The sequence below is a fragment of the Gopherus flavomarginatus genome, chromosome 3 (genome assembly GCF_025201925.1).
Source record: "Gopherus flavomarginatus isolate rGopFla2 chromosome 3, rGopFla2.mat.asm, whole genome shotgun sequence".
Lineage (NCBI taxonomy): Eukaryota > Metazoa > Chordata > Testudines > Testudinidae > Gopherus > Gopherus flavomarginatus.
The window spans coordinates 154,761,503-154,784,814 of record NC_066619.1 but is presented as its reverse complement, the minus strand read 5'-3'; the positions used below and the strand labels follow the sequence as shown (position 1 = coordinate 154,784,814).

At 45.4% G+C, this 23,312-nt stretch overlaps 1 protein-coding gene across 1 annotated transcript in view; it reads right to left on the bottom strand.

Annotated features, from left to right (window-relative positions):
- The window catches only part of PPEF2 (protein phosphatase with EF-hand domain 2), a 49,129-nt gene that overhangs the window by 8,106 nt on the left and 17,711 nt on the right, over nt 1-23,312 (bottom strand). The window contains exons 4-8 of the mRNA XM_050945251.1: nt 22,670-22,797; nt 20,595-20,652; nt 18,829-19,004; nt 1,783-1,897; nt 685-731 (exon numbers count right to left, since the gene is read on the bottom strand). Coding sequence (XP_050801208.1) covers nt 685-731; nt 1,783-1,897; nt 18,829-19,004; nt 20,595-20,652; nt 22,670-22,797 — 524 coding nt within the window. The remainder of the gene's footprint in view (nt 1-684; nt 732-1,782; nt 1,898-18,828; nt 19,005-20,594; nt 20,653-22,669; nt 22,798-23,312) is intronic.

Sequence of the window (23,312 nt, the reverse complement as noted above, 5' to 3'; positions counted from 1 at the left end):
TCCCTCCCCTCTGTGTTCTCCAAACCGCCGCCCATACATATATTTGTGTTCCAGCTTCCCTGATTCACAGCATCTTTATCATACATGTCAGCAACTGAAAAGAACCAGTACTGTCTTCTAGTCATTGTGCTCTGTGGTGAAATTCCAGACCCACTGGAGTTAATGCCAAAACTCCCCTTGACTTTTCTAAGGCTGGGATTTCATCCAGTATAATGCTAACTGTACTGTAAAGGATTAGGCAGAAGGAGGCTGGTGATACAATTGGCTGACTCCTCTGGTGATCCAAGTGGCTGCAGTTCCATTGACATCCTCACCCGTTTACCCCACCTGAGCGCCTTGGCCAGTATCTGCTCTGCAGCCTCCTATCACTTTACACGTACGGATACAAATCAGTGGTAAGAAAGCTACCAGTTAAGTGTTGTCTTCTAGCTTTAAAAAATGGACTGTTAACCCTTGGAAAAAACGTACAACTAGAACAATAGCTGTAATAACAGATTTGAAGAACAACCAGGGACAAGCTTCTGTTTAGAGAAGCCATTTCCAAACCAACTGAGCTGAATGTGAGAAAGCAGCTTTGAGAGCTTGATCCTGGAGGATACTCCCCACTGCAATCAGTGGGACTGCTCCCATGAGTAAATGCCGTAGGACGGGCCAGTGTGACTCTTAGCAAAGCACAGTACGTACCTTGTAAAATATCAGAAACAAGTCATCCAGCCGGCCATGCAAGTCTCCTAACACATGAAAAGACATTCAGTTCAGGGCGTGCTTTCCTCCTCCCTGGTATTTAACAAAGCAAAGCTGTTCACGCTGTTGCTTAGCAAAAGGGACGGCCATTAAATCGCTTTCTGTAAATCAACACTGCTTTTCGTCTTCCCGGACCCACTAGAGGTTGTTATCAGAAAAAAGCATCCAAAAAAGGTCAAATCATTAAAAAAATAAAATCCCTTCTTAGTCGCACAGAAGCATCTATTACTGTTTGCTGCGACTTACCATGCATTGCACTCCCGTCCACATATGCAAATCTCCCACAGGCAAGTCCTGTGCCCAGGGGCACTAACAGAGGCTCTGCCTTCAGTTCCTTCTACAGACACTAATGGCAAAACTGGGCCTATTCAATAAAGCAGCTAATTCTTTAGGATGCACCACAAGCCTTGTTCATTCTCCTTAATGATTAACTGGGTTTTATGGTTTGGATTCCCCTGAACTGCTCCCGTGGAGCATTATGGGATGCATTTATTAAAATGCATCTACTCCCACTCAAGCCCCCTTCCCTTCCACAACTTCTACTGCTCTAGCAGAGCTATAGCAGCCTGAATACTAGCATCACTAGATTCACTGACACAATATGCGCACATGGCCAAGCCTCGGGGCCGCTCTATTTATATTCCAGCAGCTGAACTGATCTAGACTAGGGAAAGAATACAACTGACAAAGCTCCCTAGGCTGAGCAAAGCCCGGTCAGTATGGAGACTCAGGCCCTCTAACGGTTAGGTTTGATTTGACTTGAATGCAGCAGGTAAAGGTGAGCTCTGATATCCAACCTGATGTCCCACTGCATACACAGACCCAGCTATACCGTTTTGAAGCTACTCCACCACAAGTAACAGCACCAGATCCTGCTCTGTTATACACATACGCCACCATTTCATTCACTGGGGTTACACACCTATTACAGAGCAGGATTTGGCCTACACTGTTTTGCATTTAAGAACCACCACCATCCACGTGTGCGTGGCGGCTAGTTCTGGATGTTCGAGGGGGTTTCCTTTCGAGCGCTCTTACCGCAGATGGTGATCTCCTCACTGTAGCAGGTGGAGACATGATTGATGTTTGGCAGCTGCATGAGATGTCTCCTGGTCTCGTGCAGGAGCTTTAAGACATAATGAGCGTGGAGCTGCTACTGGGAGAAATCGAGGGAATTAGAATGGGAAGTTCACCACACGACAGCATTCGGGGAGCAGAAATGAACGGACTGAGCAAGCTGTTAGCATGGTACTTCCAAATGGAAAGAGCCACCTCACGTGCTACTGCTGGTAACGGGGTGACCAGGAAAGGTTCAGGGGGAAAGGAGATCTGGACTGCTTACATGGGCCAGCCCAGCTGACATAGCAGTAGCCAAGTTAGGAAGGACCAGCTGCAATTCTTCTACATGGGAGTATGGTAGGGGCCAGCTTTTGAACAGCGCCTCTCACTGAGAGCAATGGGAGCTGCTGGGGCCTGAACACGTTTAAAAATCTGGCCCTCTGAGAGACAGTGAGAGTGAAGGTGTTGTGGCACAGGACCAGGGCAGCTGTTTTAGTGGTTACCTGTTACCACCTACAAACTCCAACGGAGATCTGGACCCTGTTGCACTAGGCACGGTACATACACTGAAGAGACAGTCCCTGCCAGGAAGAGCTTACAAACTAAACAGATGAGACAGACATAGGCTGAGACAGGAAACAGCAACAGAGAAGGGAAGTGACTCGCCCAAGGTCCTACGCCAGCCTGGTGACAGAGCCAGTGACAGACCCCAGGACTCCTGACTCCCAGTCCAGTGCAGTATCCACTAGAGCTTGCTGCCTCTCTTCCAGAGAGCCACAGACCAGATAGTCCAGGTGGGAAAAGAGTCTCCTCCAGGCATTGTTTATTTTTAGTCTTCCCCTCAGAAAGTGTGACTTTGTGTTGCCTTGTGTCCAGGCACAGCACACATATCTAGGATTTATTTAATGCTGCTGAACTAAGGGCACATCTTGATGAACAGTTAGTGTCTGGCAAGCTAGGTTGTCAGTCCACCTCACACTAGCCTGCTGCGCACTAAATGTCCAAGTGAACCCTGCCTGTTCACCTAGTGAGCACTGACCAACCCATATTCCACAGTGGAGCAGATCAACGTTCATGATGGGACTTTGAATGCACACAGCAGCAGGCACCACATGGATACTTAGTGCACAGCAGGTTAGTGGGCTGTAGATTTACATCCCAGCGTGCTGCACGCTCACTGTTTGTCTAGCCAAGCCTTTGTAGCAATGCCAGAGGTCATGTTTTTAAATGTTCTTGAGGGAGAAAGTCGCAGAGAACTGCCATTGTGCAAGGAGCCACCACCTTGTTCACTGAGCTGGGCGGGAACCAGACTTTCTGTATTAGAGGAAATTTGGTGGGTTTTAAATTTGATTCAGAATGAAAACAAAGCCAGTCAGACATTCTCAAAGATACCTACGAGAAGTTAAAATAAGAGAGACGGGATTATCTCCAGATGGTGTTCGAATGCGTTTTTGCTCGCAATAAGGGAAGAGCTGAATGCGATTGAAGTCTGCTGCTTGACAGGCGTCTGCGCGGCTTCAGAGATTCGGGGGTGGTCTTAGGTAGGATCAGAGTCGACGAGAACAAAAGCATATTGATTCTAACGGCAATTTTTGGAAAGTAAATAGGCAGGCATAATTTCATAGCACAAGCCGTAGCCACAACCCAAGAGCCCAATGAAGACCAAGAATTATTTAACCCGATGAGGTCTGATGCAGATAATGACCGGCTTAACACAGATGGGCAATGCCACAGCGCTGGATACAGTGTACAATGTACAATCCTTAAGAGACTGCTGCTTCCCTAACCCCCTACTACTCCTGGAGACTTGGAATTTGGCAAGAGGGTTGCCCAGCTCCCCTAGGGGAACTAAGAGGTTTGGTCCAACAAATAACCACCCAAAAAAGAAAGAGCTGCCTATGTCGCTACTTTAGAACCAGCAGTTACATACACCAATGAGAGCAGCACAAAGGGAATCACGGGGTCCCGAGGAGGATACACTAGAGGACGATCCTGTGGACAGGGAAACTGGGAGCGACAAGGAGATCGGTTATACCCAGACCTCTGACAATGTCAGACAGCTTCCTCCCAGCAATCAAAGGAGGGAGGTGGGCACACGGAAAAGGAGGTTCACCGGATAGTCCGGCGAACACTAATGCACCACGGGGCAAACCGAGAACAGTGGAAACCCTACACTAGAAGGAGTGAGGGAGGCCATGAGGTTGCAAACCCCACCGAAAGAAGTGGCTAGTGTAACTCCTAGTGCACCACCGCCTTCTTCCTTGCTGCAATGCTTCCCAGACCCAATCCCCTTTCCGGGGCAAAAATAGAGGGGCCTGAATGGGGAACCCCCACCATCAGCAGGGGCACAGAGTTGGAGGTTCACAGGCAAAGTCTCCTGGGATCCTGGGGGACAGCCATGTGTGTACGTTCAGCAGGGCGACTATACCCCTACACTAGCTTTAATAGATACAGGAGCCGCTGTATCCTTACGCAAAACAACCCCAAAAGCAGGAAAACGATTAAAACAGGTAGCTTGGAAAACCTCTCAAGGGAAACCTAGTCTCAGGTGGAAATGGACCTGATACAGTTGATGAAATTATTCCGGGATCCGCCTGGTTGTTCAAAAACAATGTGGTGATTAATATGCCCAGAGATGCTCTTTGGAAGTTAGAAATTCCCCCTCCCCATTCAGGAAAAATCAGGCAGGACGTTATGTTAACAAAAGGAGGAGAGAGACCAGTAGCCACACTTATAGCTCAACAAGCTGAAAAGTGGCGCTTCAAATTCCCCTCAGCATGGACTCAAAAGAAAACAGATTGCAGTAAAACGAATTCTTGTGTTAAAGATTGTTGGGGAATTTGTGCCTCCTGAAAAACAATACTCCTACCCGAGAGAGGCAGAGGCCCAATTGGTGCAAAAACCATCCAGGAATTAGAACAGGGGGTCATTCGAAAAACAAATTCATCCTTTAACTCTCCTGTGCGGCCAGTGCTAAAGGCAGACGGCCAGTCCTGGCGTTTAACAATTGACTATAGAAGAATCAATAAGGGCACCGTCCCTATGACCCCTTAATGTGGCTATTGTGGTCATACAAACAGTGCAAGCCACATCTAAATATTTCTCAGTTATTGATCTGGCCAACTGTTTCTTTGCCATCCCACTACATCCGGACTCACAAGATCAGTTTGCCTTTACAATAAAGGAGCAACAATGGCCCTTTTGTCAGTTGCCCCAGGGATGTCACAACAGCCTAGCTATTGCCCCTTGGCATGTTGTGGGATATGCCAGACCAGCTGAGTCCACAAGAAAGGCCTTTTGCACTTTCATATGTAGATGACATTTTGATATTTGGGGAAACTGAGGCACAAACTCAAACACTGATAGAAAGCGTTTTGGCACAAATTCAGGAAACGGGGTTCAAAGCAGCCTTAGACAAGGCTCAGTTGGTGCCACCTCAGGTTACACACCTGGGTGCAGTCGTTGGACAAGAAGGGAGACAGGTCAGGGCCCTGGTAGAAATGCTGGCCCCTACCAATGCCCACTCTTGAAGTGTTCTGCTAGGAGGATTCAGTTTTCTTAGCCCACACATTTATAAATATGCTGAAATAACTCACCCACAGTGGAAACTGCTACAGAAAAAGACAAAATGGGAATGGGGAGAAGAGCAGGACTCCGCTTTAAAACAGAAGGCTAACACAGCCCCAGCTCTGCGCTTCCCTGATGAATCACAGCCTTTTTGGTAGCAGTTTGATGGCTAATAACATGGCCTTGGCTGCCACACTATTACAAAACAATGAAGAGGGAAAGCTAGCGCTGCTAGCATATGAATCCAGGAAATTGCAGGAGCAGAAATGAATTGTGATCCCTGTGTACATGTTTAGCAGCCGTCTGGGCAGCACAATCTTTTGAGCCCCCAACAGGAACGGCCCCTATTACTATCCAAAGCACCCACACTCCCCTCAAGTACATTTTGTCAGGGAGATGGATGGGAGGTAAAATCTCAAACACGCAAATGGCTCAATGGATGCTTATCCTAGTTAACAGAGGGCTGACCACAGAACCGGTGTCCAAGCCGGACATGCTAACACATGCCTTAATTGAAAAAGGGAACCAACATAAATGTCCAAAGGTCACTCTGGAGCAAAGAATTGCCTTGGTAGAGGCATCCCCACTGGAAGAATTAGATCCCGGGGGTCAAGAAAAGCACGTCTGGTTTACTGACAGGAGTGCAATGGTAGTAAAAGGGAAAAGATGTGTAAAATATGCTGCCATTAACTTAGAAAAGGAAGTCATTCAGGGACACTTAGACCATGGATCGGCTCAGCATGCCGAGTGTCACGCAATTTATCAGCTTTTAAGACAATATGAAAATTCCCCATAGCCTGTGTATATTTATGCTGACAGTGGTTTTTGTGTGAAGGGAATACCGTTTTGGATACATGACTGGTATAGGAACAGGTGGAAAGCAGCAGATGGAAAGGATATTGCATATTCAGAGGAATGGACATGGATTTATGAGTAGGTAACAAAGAACCCTCAACAGTTAAAGATGCGACATATAAGGGCACACAGTAAAGGAACAGGTTTGAAGGCCATGCGGAATAACCGGGTAGATACAATAGCCTGACAACACGACATAGCAGTTGTAACTAGATGTCAGGAAAGGAACGTCTGTGCTGACGCATCTGAGCCGACAGATGGCACTACGACCATCTTAACCGAGTTCCAGGAAAAACAGAAAGACATGAGTTAGTTAATGTAGGCTATCAGTTTATACATGAAGGAGTGGAAGGGACTTTAAGAAGGCTAAAGCAAGTAGCAGAATGGGAGTGTATGGAAGATTATGTTAAAACATGGGTGCAAAATTGTGTGTGGTGCAATCAGGACAAGGTTTGTCCTCCGCACTGGCAACCCATGATGCACCAACAAAGGCTTGGGCAGTGGCACAGGGTTCAAATTGATTTTATTGATACATTGCCAAGGAGTAAGGAAGGATTCCAGTACTTATTGGTAATAACTGATTCCTTTTCAGGATGGGTGGAAGCATTTCCCACTAAAAACAACACCAGGGTGTTGGCCAAAAAGTTCTTTAATGAGGTAGTATGTAGATATAGCACCCCTGAAATAACAGATTCTGACAATGGGGGAGCCTTTGTAGGAGAAATCTTTACAATAAATGATACAAGCCTTCGGAACTAAAGAAAAGCTCTATATATATATCATACCGGCCTCAGGTCAAGTAAATCACACAAGAAAAGACTGGTCAGATAAACTGCCTCTGATTTTGGCTGCCATCCGCAGCAGAAATAGACTAAGGACAAAAATTCAACCCTTTCAAATTCTGTTTGGATATCCAATGCGCCTAATGATTGATCCTAGTTACCTAGTACAGGGTCAAGAAGAGAGCTCTAACAGAACCCAGCATGATTATTTTCAATGGCTCTGTCATAAACAGATAGCTAAGGGTTAATGTCTCTTTCACCTAGCACCTGACCAGAGGACCAATCAGGAAACCGGATTTTTTCAACTTTGGGTGGAGGGAATTGTGTCTCTGAGTCTTTGTTTTCCGTCTGCCTGCTTTCTCTGAGCTTTGGAGAAGTAGTTCTACTTTCTAGTCTTCTGTTTCTAAGTGTAAGGACAAAGAGATCAGATAGTAAGTTATATGGTTTCTTTTCTTTGGTATTTGCATGAATATAAGTGCTGGAGTGCTTTGATTTGTATTCTTTTTGAATAAGGCTGTTTATTCAATATTCTTTTAAGCAATTGACCCTGTGTTGTATCATCTAATACAGAGAGAACATTTGTATGTATTTTTCTTTCTTTTTATATAAAGCTTTCTTTTAAGACCTGTTGGAGTTTTTCTTTACTTCAGGGAAATTGAGTCTGTACTCACCAGGGAATTGGTGGGAGGAAGAAATCAAGGGGAGATTTGTGTGTTGGATCGCTAGCCTGATTTTGCATTCCCTCTGGGGGAATAGGAAAGTACTTTTTGTTTCCAGGATTGGGAACGGAGAGGGGGAGTCCCTCTGTGTAGTTTCACAGAGCTTGTGTCTGTGTATCTCTCCAGGAGCACCTGGAGGGGGGAAGGGAAAAAGGATTATTTCCCTTGGTTGTGAGACTCAAGGGATTTGGGTCTTGGGGTCCCCAGGGAAGGTTTTTCAGAGGGACCAGAGTGCCCCAAAACACTCTAATTTTTTGGGTGGTGGCAGCAGGTACCAGGTCCAAGCTGGTAACTAAGCTTGGAGGTTTTCATGCTAACCCCCAGATTTTGGACGCTAAGGTCCAAATCTGGGACTAAGGTTATGTCATGGTGTGCAGCTGGTGGGATATAGACAGAATCCAGAAGCCAGTGGAAATATTTTATTTTTCTCTTCTCTGCTAAGGGCTTTTTAGCAGAGAGAAACGGTTGGTTTTAAAAGGGAACCAGAGAGAATTTTTTTTTCTGCTCTCTCTCGCAGTTTGTGGCTTGCATGTTAAGGGTCTTTTGTCATGCAATAGCCCTCCCATTAGGAGGCAAGTACCAGCACTTATAGGCATGCAAATAAAGTGGTTTTTCTGGTTTCCCTTCAGTGAACATTAGCTAGAGAGAGAAAAGGAAAATTAGCTAAAGGCACTGTTGCTAGGCAGACTTCAGGAGGCAACAGAGAACCTGCAGTTCAGAAGATAAACACCGGAGGGCACCCCAACACAAGAAAACAGGAATCATGACTTCTAAGGCAAAAATTGAGGCCGAAGAACAAATCAAAGAAGCTGAACACAGGCGACAACTGGAAATAAAACAAAAAGAGATGGAGATGAAAGAAAGAGAAGAACAGATCAAAGAGGCAGCCTACCAAAGAGAACAGGCAGCCAAAGAGGCAGCCAAAGAGGCAGCACACAAAAGAAAACTAGAAGAAGAAGAGGTGGCCTACCGAAGGAAACAAGCAGAAGATGAGTTGGCCCACAGAAGGAAGCAAGAAGAAGAGGAGGCGGCCCACCGCCGAGACATGGAAAAACACCAAAAAGAAATGGAAAAACAACAAAAAGAAATGGAAAAACAACAAAAAGAGAATGAAGAGAAGGAAAAACAGAGAAAACATGAACTGGAGATGGCAAAAGCTGGGCTGCCTGTGCCAGCCAACCCTAACAACCCGGCGCCAAATATTGCTCCACAGCACAGGAAATTTCCCACCTACAAGGCAGGTGATGACACCGAGGCCTTCTTGGAAAATTTTGAAAGAGCCTGTCTTGGGTACAACATCCCCGAAGACCAGTACATGGTAGAATTGAGGTCACAGCTCAGTGGACCTTTAGCAGAGGTGGCAGCTGAAATGCCTAAGCACCAAATGAATGACTATAAACTTTTCCTAACCAAGGCCAGATACAGGATGGGGATAACCCCAGATCATGCCCGTCGGCGCTTCAGAACCCAAAAGTGGAAACCCGAGGTGTCATTTCCCAAACACGCCTACTGCATTGCAAAAAACTATGAGGCCTGGATAACAGGAAACAACATTCAAACCTTGGAAGAACTGAACCTCCTCATACAAATGGAGCAGTTCTTGGATGGTGTTCCTGAAGACATCACACGGTACATACAAGATGGAAATCCCAAAGATATCGTTGAGGCGGGGGAGATTGGAGCCAAATGGATGGAACTGGCAGAAAGCAAGAAAGCTACTGTCAAGGGGAACGATTACCCCAGGGGGCACACAGACCATAAACCCTACAACCGAGGACAGCCAAAGACCCCACATACCACCCAAGTAAAGCCACAGATACCCTACCCTTCAACCTCACCAGTCTCCAGTAACTCACCTCGGCCCAGTGACCCATCAGATGGAAGATGCTTTAAGTGTAATGAACTGGGACATATCAAGGCCAACTGTCCCAAGAACACCATGCGAGTGCAATTCATTACACCACCATCACACCAAAGATCCCCAGGCCCGGATGCCTCTCAAATACCCTTGGAGCGAAGGGAAAATTTGAGAGTGGGCGGAAAGAAGGTTACTGCGTGGAGAGACACGGGGGCACAAGTGTCAGCTATCCACCAATCCTTCGTTGACCCCAAATTCATCAACCCAAAGGCCAAAGTTACAATTTACCCCTTCATGTCACAAGCTGTAGACTTGCCTACAGCTCAACTGCCTGTCCAGTACAAAGGCTGGTCAGGAATGTGGACTTTTGCAGTCTATGACAATTATCCTATCCCCATGCTACTGGGGGAAGACTTGGCCAACCAGGTGAGGCGGGCCAAGAGAGTGGGAATGGTTACACGTAGCCAAACCAGGCAAGCTTCCAGACCCATTCCTGTTCCTGAACCGTCCACAGAGGCCCCGTCTGTGTTACCAGAGACCCAGACAGAGGTAGTGGACCCGGATTCCATGCCTACCACTGAAACAGCCACAGCATCTCCAGTCCCAGGCCCGGAACTGGAACAGCAACCAGCACCAGCAAGTGCAACTACATCTTCAAACTCAACGCCAGAGGGCGCCAGCGAGCCAAAACTGGCAGAAGCAACAGACAGCCATACCCAAAAGGCTCAGCCAGAGCCTGAAATACCCTCAGGTGCACCAGCGGAGAGCGGTTCACCAGCAACGGAAACAACCCCATCACCTACATCACTTCCAGAGGGACCAAGCCCAAGTCCACAGTCTGAGGAAGAACTGGTGACCCCAGCCTCAAGGGAACAGTTCCAGACTGAGCAGGAAGCGGATGACAGCCTTCAGAAAGCTTGGGCGGCGGCACGGAGCACCCCACCGCCTCTCAGCTCTTCTAATCGATCCCGGTTTGTTATAGACCAAGGACTTTTATACAAGGAAATTCTTTCTGGTGGACACCGGGAAGAATGGCAGCCGCAAAAACAGTTGGTGGTTCCAACTAAGTACCGGGAGAAGCTCTTAAGCTTAGCCCATGATCATCCCAGTGGCCATGCTGGGGTGAACAGAACCAAGGACCGGTTGGGGAAGTCCTTCCACTGGGAGGGGATGGGCAAGGATGTTGCCAAGTATGTCCGGTCTTGTGAGGTATGCCAAAGAGTGGGAAAGCCTCAAGACCAGGTCAAGGCCCCTCTCCAGCCACTCCCCATAATTGAGGTCCCATTTCAGCGAGTAGCTGTGGATATTCTGGGCCCTTTCCCAAAAAAGACGCCCAGAGGAAAGCAGTACGTACTGACTTTAGTGGACTTTGCTACCCGATGGCCAGAAGCAGTCGCTCTAGGCAACACCAGGGCTAACACTGTGTGCCTGGCCCTAACAGACATCTTTGCCAGAGTAGGTTGGCCCTGCGACATCCTTACAGATTCAGGGTCTAATTTCCTGGCAGGGACCATGGAAAAACTGTGGGAAACTCATGGGGTGAATCACTTGGTTGCCACCCCGTACCACCATCAAACCAATGGCCTGGTGGAAAGGTTCAATGGAACTTTGGGGGCCATGATACGAAAATTCATCAACGAATTCTCCAATAATTGGGACCTAGTGTTGCAGCAGTTGCTGTTTGCCTACAGGGCTGTACCACATCCCAGTTTAGGGTTTTCACCATTTGAACTTGTGTATGGTCACGAGGTTAAGGGGCCATTACAGTTGGTGAAGCAGCAATGGGAGGGGTTTACGCCTTCTCCAGGAACTAACATTCTGGACTTTGTAAGCAACCTACAAAGCACCCTCCGACACTCTTTAGCCCTTGCTAAAGAGAACCTAAAGGATGCTCAAGAAGAGCAAAAGGCCTGGTATGACAGACATGCCAGAGATCGGTCCTTCAAGGTAGGAGACCAGGTTATGGTCTTGAAGGCGCAACAGGCCCATAAGATGGAAGCATCATGGGAAGGGCCATTCACGGTCCAAGAGCGCCTGGGAGCTGTAAACTACCTCATAGCATTTCCCAATTCCTCACTAAAGCCTAAAGTGTACCATGTTAATTCTCTCAAGCCTTTCTATTCCAGAGACTTACAGGTTTGTCAGTTTACAGTCCAGGGAGAGGACGCTGAGTGGCCTGACGGTGTCTACTACGACGGGAAAAAAGACGGTGGCGTGGAAGAGGTGAACCTCTCAACCACCCTGGAACGTCTGCAGCGGCAACAAATCAAGGAGCTGTGCACTAGCTTCGCCCCATTGTTCTCAGCCACCCCAGGACGGACTGAACGGGCATACCACTCCATTGATACAGGTAATGCTCACCCAATCAGAACCCCACCCTACCGGGTGTCTCCTCATGCCCAAGCTGCTATAGAACGGGAGATCCAGAACATGCTGCAGATGGGTATAATCCGCTCATCTACCAGTGCATGGGCATCTCCAGTGGTTCTGGTACCCAAACCAGATGGGGAAATACGCTTTTGCGTGGACTACCGTAAGCTAAATGCTGTAACTCGTCCGGACAACTATCCAATGCCACGTACCGATGAGCTATTGGAGAAGTTGGGACGTGCCCAATTCATCTCTACAATAGACTTAACCAAGGGGTACTGGCAAGTACCGCTAGATGAACCTGCCAAGGAGAGGTCAGCATTCGTCACCCATGCGGGGGTGTATGAATTCAATGTCCTTCCTTTCGGCCTTCGAAATGCACCCGCCACCTTCCAGAGGCTGGTAGATGGTCTACTAGCTGGACTGGGAGAATTTGCAGTTGCCTACCTCGATGATGTGGCCATTTTTTCAGACTCCTGGCCCGAACACCTACTACACCTGGAAAAGGTCTTTGAGCGCATCAGGCAGGCAGGACTAACTGTTAAGGCCAAAAAGTGTCAAATAGGCCAAAACAGAGTGACTTACCTGGGGCACCAGGTGGGTCGAGGAACCATAAACCCCCTACAGGCCAAGGTGGATGCTATCCAAAAGTGGCCTGTCCCACGGTCCAAGAAGCAGGTCCAATCCTTCTTAGGCTTGGCCGGATACTACAGGCGATTTGTACCCCACTACAGCCAAATCGCTGCCCCACTGACCGACCTGACCAAAAAGACCCAGCCAAATGCAGTTAAGTGGACTGATGAGTGTCAAAAGGCCTTTACCCAACTTAAGGCAACGCTCATGTCGGACCCTGTGCTCAGGGCCCCGGATTTTGACAAGCCATTTCCTAGTAACCACAGATGCATCTGAGCGTGGTATAGGAGCAGTGCTCATGCAGGAAGCAACAGATCACAACTTCCATCCTGTCGTGTTTCTCAGCAAGAAACTGTCTGAGAGGGAAAGTCACTGGTCAGTCAGTGAGAAGGAATGCTATGCCATTGTGTACGCCCTGGAAAAGCTACGCCCATATGTTTGGGGACGGCGGTTCCAACTACAAACTGACCATGCTGCACTAAAGTGGCTTCATACTGCCAAGGGGAACAACAAGAAACTTCTTCGTTGGAGTTTAGCTCTCCAAGATTTTGATTTTGAAATTCAACACATCACAGGAGCTTCTAACAAAGTAGCTGATGCACTCTCCCGTGAGAGTTTCCCAGAATTCAGTAGTTAAAAAGTGTTCTTAAAATGTAGAAGTCTGTTAGTTATATACTTAGGAGTATATGTAAAGGTCTATGTGTTGTATTAATCTGTTTATTTTCAAGTTCTAGAAGGAAATCGCCGCCAGTGAGCTTCCCCACTGTCTGCAATTTGGGGGGCGTGTCATAAACAGATAGCTAAGGGTTAATGTCTCTTTCACCTAGCACCTGACCAGAGGACCAATCAGGAAACCGGATTTTTTCAACTTTGGGTGGAGGGAATTGTGTCTCTGAGTCTTTGTTTTCCGTCTGCCTGCTTTCTCTGAGCTTTGGAGAAGTAGTTCTACTTTCTAGTCTTCTGTTTCTAAGTGTAAGGACAAAGAGATCAGATAGTAAGTTATATGGTTTCTTTTCTTTGGTATTTGCATGAATATAAGTGCTGGAGTGCTTTGATTTGTATTCTTTTTGAATAAGGCTGTTTATTCAATATTCTTTTAAGCAATTGACCCTGTGTTGTATCATCTAATACAGAGAGAACATTTGTATGTATTTTTCTTTCTTTTTATATAAAGCTTTCTTTTAAGACCTGTTGGAGTTTTTCTTTACTTCAGGGAAATTGAGTCTGTACTCACCAGGGAATTGGTGGGAGGAAGAAATCAAGGGGAGATTTGTGTGTTGGATCGCTAGCCTGATTTTGCATTCCCTCTGGGGGAATAGGAAAGTACTTTTTGTTTCCAGGATTGGGAACGGAGAGGGGGAGTCCCTCTGTGTAGTTTCACAGAGCTTGTGTCTGTGTATCTCTCCAGGAGCACCTGGAGGGGGGAAGGGAAAAAGGATTATTTCCCTTGGTTGTGAGACTCAAGGGATTTGGGTCTTGGGGTCCCCAGGGAAGGTTTTTCAGAGGGACCAGAGTGCCCCAAAACACTCTAATTTTTTGGGTGGTGGCAGCAGGTACCAGGTCCAAGCTGGTAACTAAGCTTGGAGGTTTTCATGCTAACCCCCAGATTTTGGACGCTAAGGTCCAAATCTGGGACTAAGGTTATGTCAGCTCAAACAGGTACAAGAAGATAAAACCACCTTCCAATATTGGGTTAATCAGGCCATCGAACACATGAACAACATAATTCAGAAATAAAGGCCTGCAAAGGCAGCCCTGTGGGAAACAGGGGACCAAGTCGTGTACCTTAAAATGGGAAAAAGGGGCCACCGACTGGAATCAAAGTGGATAGGCCCTTACTCCATTGTGGACCGCCTTATCCCACTGGTATACCACATTGAAGATGATGGAAAACTGAAATGGGTACACGTTTCACAAATTAAACTGTTTACAAAAATAATGATGTTTGAATTCTTTGCAGAAAAGGACATCCCGGAACTTGAGTACAAGGCACTGCTTCACTACCACAATTTTAATGCAGAGAAAATGAGACTCCAGCGTAAGGTCTGGCTTTACCTGCCTCTGGGAACTTTTAGTGCCCAGATAATTCGAACGATCATGGGAGAAGATGCAGCCCTCCTTATACGCTAATCTTTAAGGAATAATTCACTCCCCACCAACCAATCACGGATTCCTACCTGTGATCCTCATGGAATGGTATGATAAAAACACTAGCCAACTCTTAAATCCCTTAGGAAATACCTCTCTCTCTCTCTATATATATATATATAAATATATATATATCCATCCCTGGGAAGGGGAAGTGGGATTTAAGGTTCACCTTATAAACACCACAGGAATACCAAACCACTGGGAAACAGGGGTTAAAATAGAAAGTCCCTATGGGGATATCATCTGGTGTTTCAGCTACCCACAATTACCATATCAATGGGATGAGCCTATTAAAACAGGGACAACAGTTATTGTGGGGTACTGTCCAATACCCCATAGTAAATTGAGCCTATGGTTCCCAGACACATGCACCAGAACCTGGATCACGGACAGTGCATTCAAAAGCTATACTCCAATTAAGATAAAGAAACCAAAATTGTTTGTGACTCAAAGTGATCCAGTAAAAGTCTTGTTAAATCCACTATTAATAAAAATAAAAATTGGCATGGATTGGACTCAGTTGAAAGTGTCTAAACTGGAACCCAAATGTTCACCCAACTCCCTTCCTATTATAACGGCCCTGATAAAAACACATCAACACCCCAATGGCCGAGCAAAACGAGATGTAGTAGACATCATATTAGGAGGAGTTGGATTTGGAGCAGGAATTATGAATACTGTAGACCTGGAGGTCAATAAGAATAAGTTAAGTACTTTGTCACAACTGCAAGCTAGTCTCATTCACAAGCAGGCAGATACTACTGTGGATTTGGTACAAACAGGGCTGGGAAACCAAAAAGCAACATGGAATATGTAGTGGTGACTAAACACCACTTCCTGACTGCTGTATAAACACCAAACAGAATTAGGGAATAAAACTGCCTTGGCCACAGGATGTACTAAGATGCAAATTCTTAGTTTAGCATCACTTGAACACGAAATGTTTTGGGTAATATCTGGGGATGTTTGGGTATTAACGCATCTTTTAAAACAATGGACGAGGACCTTGTTTGACACCTACAAACATGAATGGATGCAGTATGTTTCCAGCATGGTTAAGCCTGATTGTTATTAGGTGAAATTATTGTTGATATTGCTCACCAACAATCTGTGGAAACAGAAATATGGAAAGTGAGCCCACTCCCAAAATTAACCATGGGATCTTTTTGGCTACCCCGGGTTATGGGTCAGTGGGCTGGGAAAGAGAAGAAATTATTTGACACCTGAGGGTGTACGGAGCAGAAGCCCTCAGAAATGGGTGTGCTTGTCCCTACATGTCACCACAGAACCATGCAGCAAGAACACATCCTTAGGAACATGTGTATGGGATGAACTAGAAAATGTGACACGTGTTTGTACAATGGCTAATGTGTATGTGCTACATCCTAGGAACCAGTATTCTGGGAGGATGCAAGTATTAGCCAACTCCCAGTGGATGAATGTAGATGTAATGCCCGTGTATTATATACTAGCAATCACACGTACTATTTACCAAAGATAGAAGAAGCAAAGAGCACTAAAACCGCCACCCTGGTTAATTTCTCTGTTACCCTTGGCCTGGATTGGCACGATCTAACTGATCGCTTGTTGTCAGAAACAAAGGTGACTCTGTTTTTACAATAAACATAGAGGGAAGCGTGTCATTCAAATATTACATGCAAATGGAGACATGCTAAAAATTGCTAGGTCTGAAAAAGACTTGACAGCCTATCACTGGTATGATGTTTTACAGGCTGGTCCCCAACCTCTAAGGGCATATTGTCTATTATGTTTCACCCATTACTAGTTGTGTTAATATTGCCCTGTGTTTGCTTGCTAGGAATGTGTTGTATGTGCTCTTGGACAAAAAGAATGTTTGTTAAATTACAACCACAAGCTCAAATTGCCTCTCAGTATATTGCTATGAAACAGTTGTATAAAATATGACCCACTCAAGAATGGTTCTTGAGGGGTCAAAAGGGGAACATGTAGTAGTAGGATTTTATGTTTGCATTTTGTATAATTTAGAATAAAAGGATAAAGAATAATAATGTAGCATGTATTAAATGTATTGATGTACGATTTGACCATATCCTGCCAGCCACCCTTTCTGAAAGCAGAAAGGAATGGCCTAACGGGCTATTGGTTGAGATACATCAGCCAGAATCTGAGTCTGGGTTGATTTCAAGGCAGAAACAAACCTTTTAGGGTCACCACTTTGTTGTAGGTTTAGCACTTTAAAATAAGTAAAAGAATGCAACGATTGTTTTTCTTTTGCATTGCAAATTGATGTTGCTGTTCAAAATGTTCTGTGTAAATCAATTCAGATGTTCTAGGGAGGAACTGAGGACAGACGCAAGGGCGCCAGAAGGCTGCAACACGCCCCTATTGAAATGTCAGAGGGCAGATTGATGACTCTAAAGATGAGACAGGCACCTATCAATGGGGACAAGATAGTGATGATCAAAACCAACATGGGGTAAGTCCCTGAGAGACGGGATGAAAGAACAAGATAAAGGATGAGAAGGACAATTTAAAAAAACAAGCACTTGTCAAATAACAATCGATTACAGCAGGACAGTGCAAACTCATTGGTCCCAATGAAGGAAAATCACTACATAAACAGGATGCCTTGCCACGAAACTTTGGGTTCGTTCTGCCAAGACTTCCCTGGAGCTTCGCATCGGGACCAACAAAACCCGGCTCCTACCTACCCGTGACCAATCTAGCTGGCCACTAAAGTGGTCCGGACTCTGGACTGGTAACTATAACCTCGACTGGCAGGACAGTGTGTGGGGGTCTGAATGAGTGCATATGATAATTGCTGTATCTTCAACAAACACAGTGTATTGCCTTTTCCCCTGAAAAAGATCCCGTGTGCTTCTTATAAGCATAACAGCTTTCATCTTCCAGCCAAGGAGAATGGATTTCCCTTCAAAGCTGCTCCTAGATCAGTTGACAAAGAGGGCTTCGCTGGTGAACAGATGCTCACCTCTCCATTCAAACGGGGATAAATATGTAAGGCCCAAGTCTCTACAGGTGTCAATGAATCCAAATCTACTGATTTAACTGAGCAGTGCCCATTTACACATGCCAAAAATTTGAACATAAGAATATAAGGACGGTCATACTGGGTTAGACCAATGGTCCATCTAGTTCGGTATTCTTTCTGGCCAGTATCAGGGCTTCAGGGGGAGTGCAAACAACATGGCAATTCTGGAGAGATCCACCAAGTCTTCTCCCACCTTCTAGCAGTCAGAGGTTTAGGGTCACCCTGAGCATGGGGTTAAATCCTTGTCTACCTTGGCTAATAGCCACTGATGATCCATGAACTTATCCTGATTTTTTTATCCCAGTTATAATAATAATAATAATAATAGGAGATATACCAATCTCCTAGAACTGGAAGGGACCTCAAAAGGTTATACTTTTGGCCATCACACCCTCCCACGGCAACACATTCTACAACTGTATGCTCTGTGAAAAAGTAATTCCTCTGGCTTGTACAGTATTAAATCAGCTGCCTATTAATTTCATTGGGTATCCTTTGGTTTCTGTACTCTGGGAAAGAGTAAATAACACTTGTTATTTTTCCACACCAATCATGATTTTATAGACCTCTAACATATCCCCCTTTAGTCATCTCTTTTCCAAGACGAGCAGTTCTAATCTATTTAATCTCTCCTTATATGGAAGCTGTTCCATACCCCTAATCATTTTTGTTGCCCTTCTCTGAACCTTTTCCAGTTCCACTATATCTTTTTTGAGCTGGGGTGACCAAAATTGGACACAGTACTCCAGATGTGGGTGTACCATGGATTTATACAGTGGCAATATGGTATTTTCTGTCTGATTTTCTATTCCTTCCCTAATAGTTCCTAACATTCTGTTCACCTTTTTGGTCAGCAGCCTGCAGAATAATCACATGTAGGTTCCGTGGGTCCATGGAGCAAAAGAAGGTGATGTTCTCAAAAAATTCCCCTTCATATTCCTGACCACGTGTTTGGACAAAAAGAGGCAGATCACCCCCTAGAATTATACTTCTACTACCCCACCTCCATAGCAGTGCAACGACATGGAACCACTACAGTCCCTCTTTGGGGTTACTTACTTGTTTCTGTTTGAAAGCTTCGAGTAAGGCAGTTGCATGATCTGGCAGCAGTGGGAAGGAGAGATGGGGTCCAGTGTAGGAATCTAGCACCTCTACAGATTCATAGTCGCAGAGTTTTTCCAGCTCTGTGTCTTTGTAGCTTTCTTCCTCCGTCAACATGCGGCTAATGAAGTCCCCTGGATGGAGTTTAAAAGAAAAGAGGGGGCGGTAATTGGGCCCAATGTGTAAATTCAATGACTTGCTGAAGATCATCAGGCTGGAGAGGTATTTGAGAACAACCCTTCAGCAGGCTCCTCTCAACATTTTAGTCTTGATTCCAAAGCACATAATCTGGTTAGAAACTAGATTGTGTCTGCATTAGGAGGAGAGGAGGGAACTCAACCTGGTCAAAACTCAGAATTTGCTGCATGGAAGAAATTTCGACATTTTGAAATTTCTTTTCATTCCAATGCAAAATGAAAACAACTATTTTTCAAATCTCCAATAAAACAGATATTCTGAAAACTTTGAGGTTTTAGAAACTTTTCATTTTGAAATTCCGAAATGAAATTTAGACATCTGAAAGGAAACTTGGGCATTTTCCAAAATGAAATTATTTTCAAATTTTGAAAAAAACTCTCTCTGCAGGAATTTTCACTGAAATCAACATTTTTTTAAACGTTTCAATTTTGACAAAAATGGGGATTTCCCACAGAAAAAAAATATTTCAACAAAAATTTTCCAAGCAGCTCTAGATATGACTCGGACTAGATGTAGGCAAGGCCCAGTATGCTCTATGGCAAGCATTTCTGAAAGCCCTCCTGATTTCTGCAGCATTTGGTGCAGCCAGTCTGTGGTGAGTTTTTTGTGTTTTTCCCCCCGGAATTAAATGTGAAAATGAATGGTATAACCAGGGCAGGTCTCCTGTGTTATTTATTTTGATATAATAGTCAATGTAGTTTACTCTGTATCCAGATCGTCAGTGTAACGCAAATGGATTTTGTAGTGACAACACAGAATCATGTTGTAGGATTTGTTGGGGGAGAAAAAGTTGGGGCACTCAGTTAAGCGAGAGAGGCACTTTGAGATGATGGGATAAGCACATCAGCTGGATGTATTTGCTAAAGTGATCAGCAGTGAAATAGTTAATGCTGACAGGTTACCTGTATAGTTAGAGTTAACACACCACTGGGGAAAACTGAGAAGTCCCATACCCTGTAGAGCTATTGTTTTCAGGCTGTCTATCAACTCAGGAAGGCAGCACTGCATTGGTTTGCAGTCATATTTTTACAGTTCTTGTCACAACCACGAGGGCTAGAAACTTAATATTTTTAAAGAAAATTAAGATTCTGGAGCAAGTTCTCCAAGGGGGGAGTCTGCAGCTGCAGAATCATGGAATCCACAGGCCCCTGATTATTGTAGTTAGGGAACATCTGACAATGACAAGCTCTTCTATAACAATAATATTTTGGACCCCCTCCCAACTCCTAGAGGGGTCATGGCTGCTCCAGATCCCCCTGGGGATCTCTCTATTTTACTCCTGACACTACTTCAAACTCCTGAGGCCTGCGTTATAATCCTGGTCCCTCTAACGCATGCACTGTAGTCATGGGTCCGTCTGACATCTAGACAGGTCTCCCTTCCGATCCCTGTGAGGTCACTCCTTAATCAGCTGGAAGTGTCAGCGTTGAGCCATGTGAGTCCACCTCCCTCTCCACATCCTGCACTGAGCATGCAGCTTTCAGTGCCGCAAGTACCATATCTATGTATGGAATACACAGGCTTACTCTCTTTGCTGCTGCTTGGTGTGAAGTGGTCCATAAGGTAGCTGAAGAAGTTGTGAAGCTGTAGAAGACAAGAAGGAGCATCATGTTATCACCCTAAGACACGAGCTAAAGCTTTAAAAGTTCTACCATGGAGTGTTCTTCAGAACACAGTTCCTCTTTTCACCTGAGCCTCCACAACCTCCTTTGCCTACTGCACTGTCTATACAGTCACACCTGTTCTCACTGAGGAGCAGAACAGTGGTCTATATAGACCAGTATCCACTCTCCCAAAGAGGCCAATGTAAAATAATTCCATGGAAGATGTAAAACCCACAAAATGCAGCCAATTGTGCAATATTACAACATGGGGGGGAAATGCTCCATGAGCTCTAGGTGGCTATTAATTCATACTGTGAAGTATAGTCCTGCTCATTTCTACCCTGGGCAATGAAACTACCGATGCTGCTCTTATTCATATCTTTTTTTTAACTCTTGCCAAGCCATTTGCCTGAAAATATCCCACTGTGGAAAGTTTCAGTAATTAATTATACACTGTGTCAAGTGATATTTAATTAACCAAATTTCCAATTTAATGCTTATTGTTAACAGCCAAATTTTCAGATGAGTTCAGCCCACTGGAAGCATATTGGGTATAGAACAGTAAAAAAAATCTGGCTCTGGGAGACCAAGAATAAAGAGCTTCATCCAACGCCCAGTGAAGACAGCGCAAATCTTTCCAATGATGTAAATGGGCTTTGGATCAGGCTGAAGATGAGCATTACCTTATAACTGCTTCTGGAGTGCATGCAAAAGACAGGGCTTTCCTTACTACCTTCGCTTCACTCCACCCTGTTTTATTTCAAGAGAGTTTGCAGATGGGGGTACGGAAAACAAGAAATCATAGCATCCCTCTCTGAGGGTCTATCCAGATTTCCATCTTCCCTTCAGCTACCATTTCTCTGATGTAAAATATCTCACATGCTGAAGAAAAAGATGTAAGTATCTGCTTACGGCAGACAAGTGAGAAGATGCTGAGCCAAGTTAAGCAATAAGAGCTCATGTGGCTTCCCTCCTGGTGTTCATAAACCTTCAGAGAGGAGCTGTGACACCAAATTACACCCAACCCGGTCTCATTCATTTGCTCCCCGTGGCTTCACGATTAAGTATTTCTGGCTTCCATCATATACAAGTGAACGGGGACTAACAGGCAAAAGAAAGTCAATGTGAAAAGAGCCAGAAGGGGACTAGGAAGCCATACGGATGTCAACACCTTACCAGAAAACAGACATTAACTAATACCAAGTATGAAATATAAACAAAGGAGGCAGTAGATTAGGAGCTACTATTTAATTGCAGGAGACAACTTTCCCTGCCAGGCAGCCACAGAAACAGTTTTCAGATGTCTATCTCAAAAGTCTCAAGATGCCACCCATTCATTGGCAGGCAGTGTCATGCAGCTCATGTCTACTCAGGCAGAACAGGGAACAAACACAAGAAAGGGGAACAGAGAAGCTTGTGAAAAAATTCCTCTATATTTAAAACTCAATTGTGGAAGTCTCTAAATATGCCTATTACTCACCTACCTACCACATGATCCCACAGTCACCCTTCTCCTCCCCTCGTCTCATCCATTCCCCTCCGCCCACACACACACAGTGGGTCTTGTATTTTGTCTTCATCACTACTCAATTTTTATTGCAGTTGCTCCTAAAGGCCTCAACCCAATCAGGGCCCACTGGATTTAGATAAAATGCTAAAAGATGGCATGTGCAAGGCCCTGTACATGCACATAGTCTCTGCTCTAAAAAGATTTCAATTTAAACAGACAACAGGAGTTGTATTATCCCCATTGTACAGATAGGGACCAGAGGCACAGAGGATAAGTAAGCGATTTGCCCAAGGTCGCCCAGGAAGTCTGCTGCACAATCGGGAACTGAAACCAGGTGTAGAAAGGCTTATCCCAGGGCCTTCGTCTCCGGGAAAGGACTGTGTAGGTCTGCAAAGCACTAAGCACTTCCATGGCCTGATAAGAATTATGACGACGACAACGACAGAGGGCACATGCTTCCATTGTCTCCTTCTCTTTAGCACCATACCTTGATCTGATCCTGCTCACAGGAGTACTCTATGGATTGGAAAATTCTCCATGTGCACCTTCGGCGCATCTCTAGCCGGGCAACATAGCGTCGATACCATCTTTGGATCAGGACAGCGGCCTTGAAAGCTGTGACACAAAGAACAGAACCAGAGAGCTGGGCTGCAGTATCTCAGCACCCGGGCAAGTGCTCTTCTCCCTCCCAGCCATGCAGGGAAAGAAGGGAGTTTTCTCCTTCACGAGTGGATCGTAGGAAAGAATCAACTCGGGCCGGCCAGAAAAAGAGAATTCCATTCTGGCATTTGGTTTTGTATCAGGATGAAACTAAGATCTTTTCCCATTTAAAAATGAGAGAACGAGAGAGACCTGAGACTAGCCAATAGCCCACTGGTTATGGCACTCACCTGAGATGCGGGGCGCCAGGTTCAAGACCCTGCCCCAAATCAGAGAAAGCAGGGTCTTAAACCTGGTCTCCCACATCCCAGGTGAGTGCCCAAAACACCAGGCTCTTGGCTATTATTGGGTCTCTCTCCCTCTCTAAGTTCCATCCTGGACTCAGGAAACCTTCCCCGAGAAAGTTTAGTTGAATCAGACCGGTTTCTACTTCAACAAATGAGTGTTTTCCAACCAAAATCGTTTTGCTG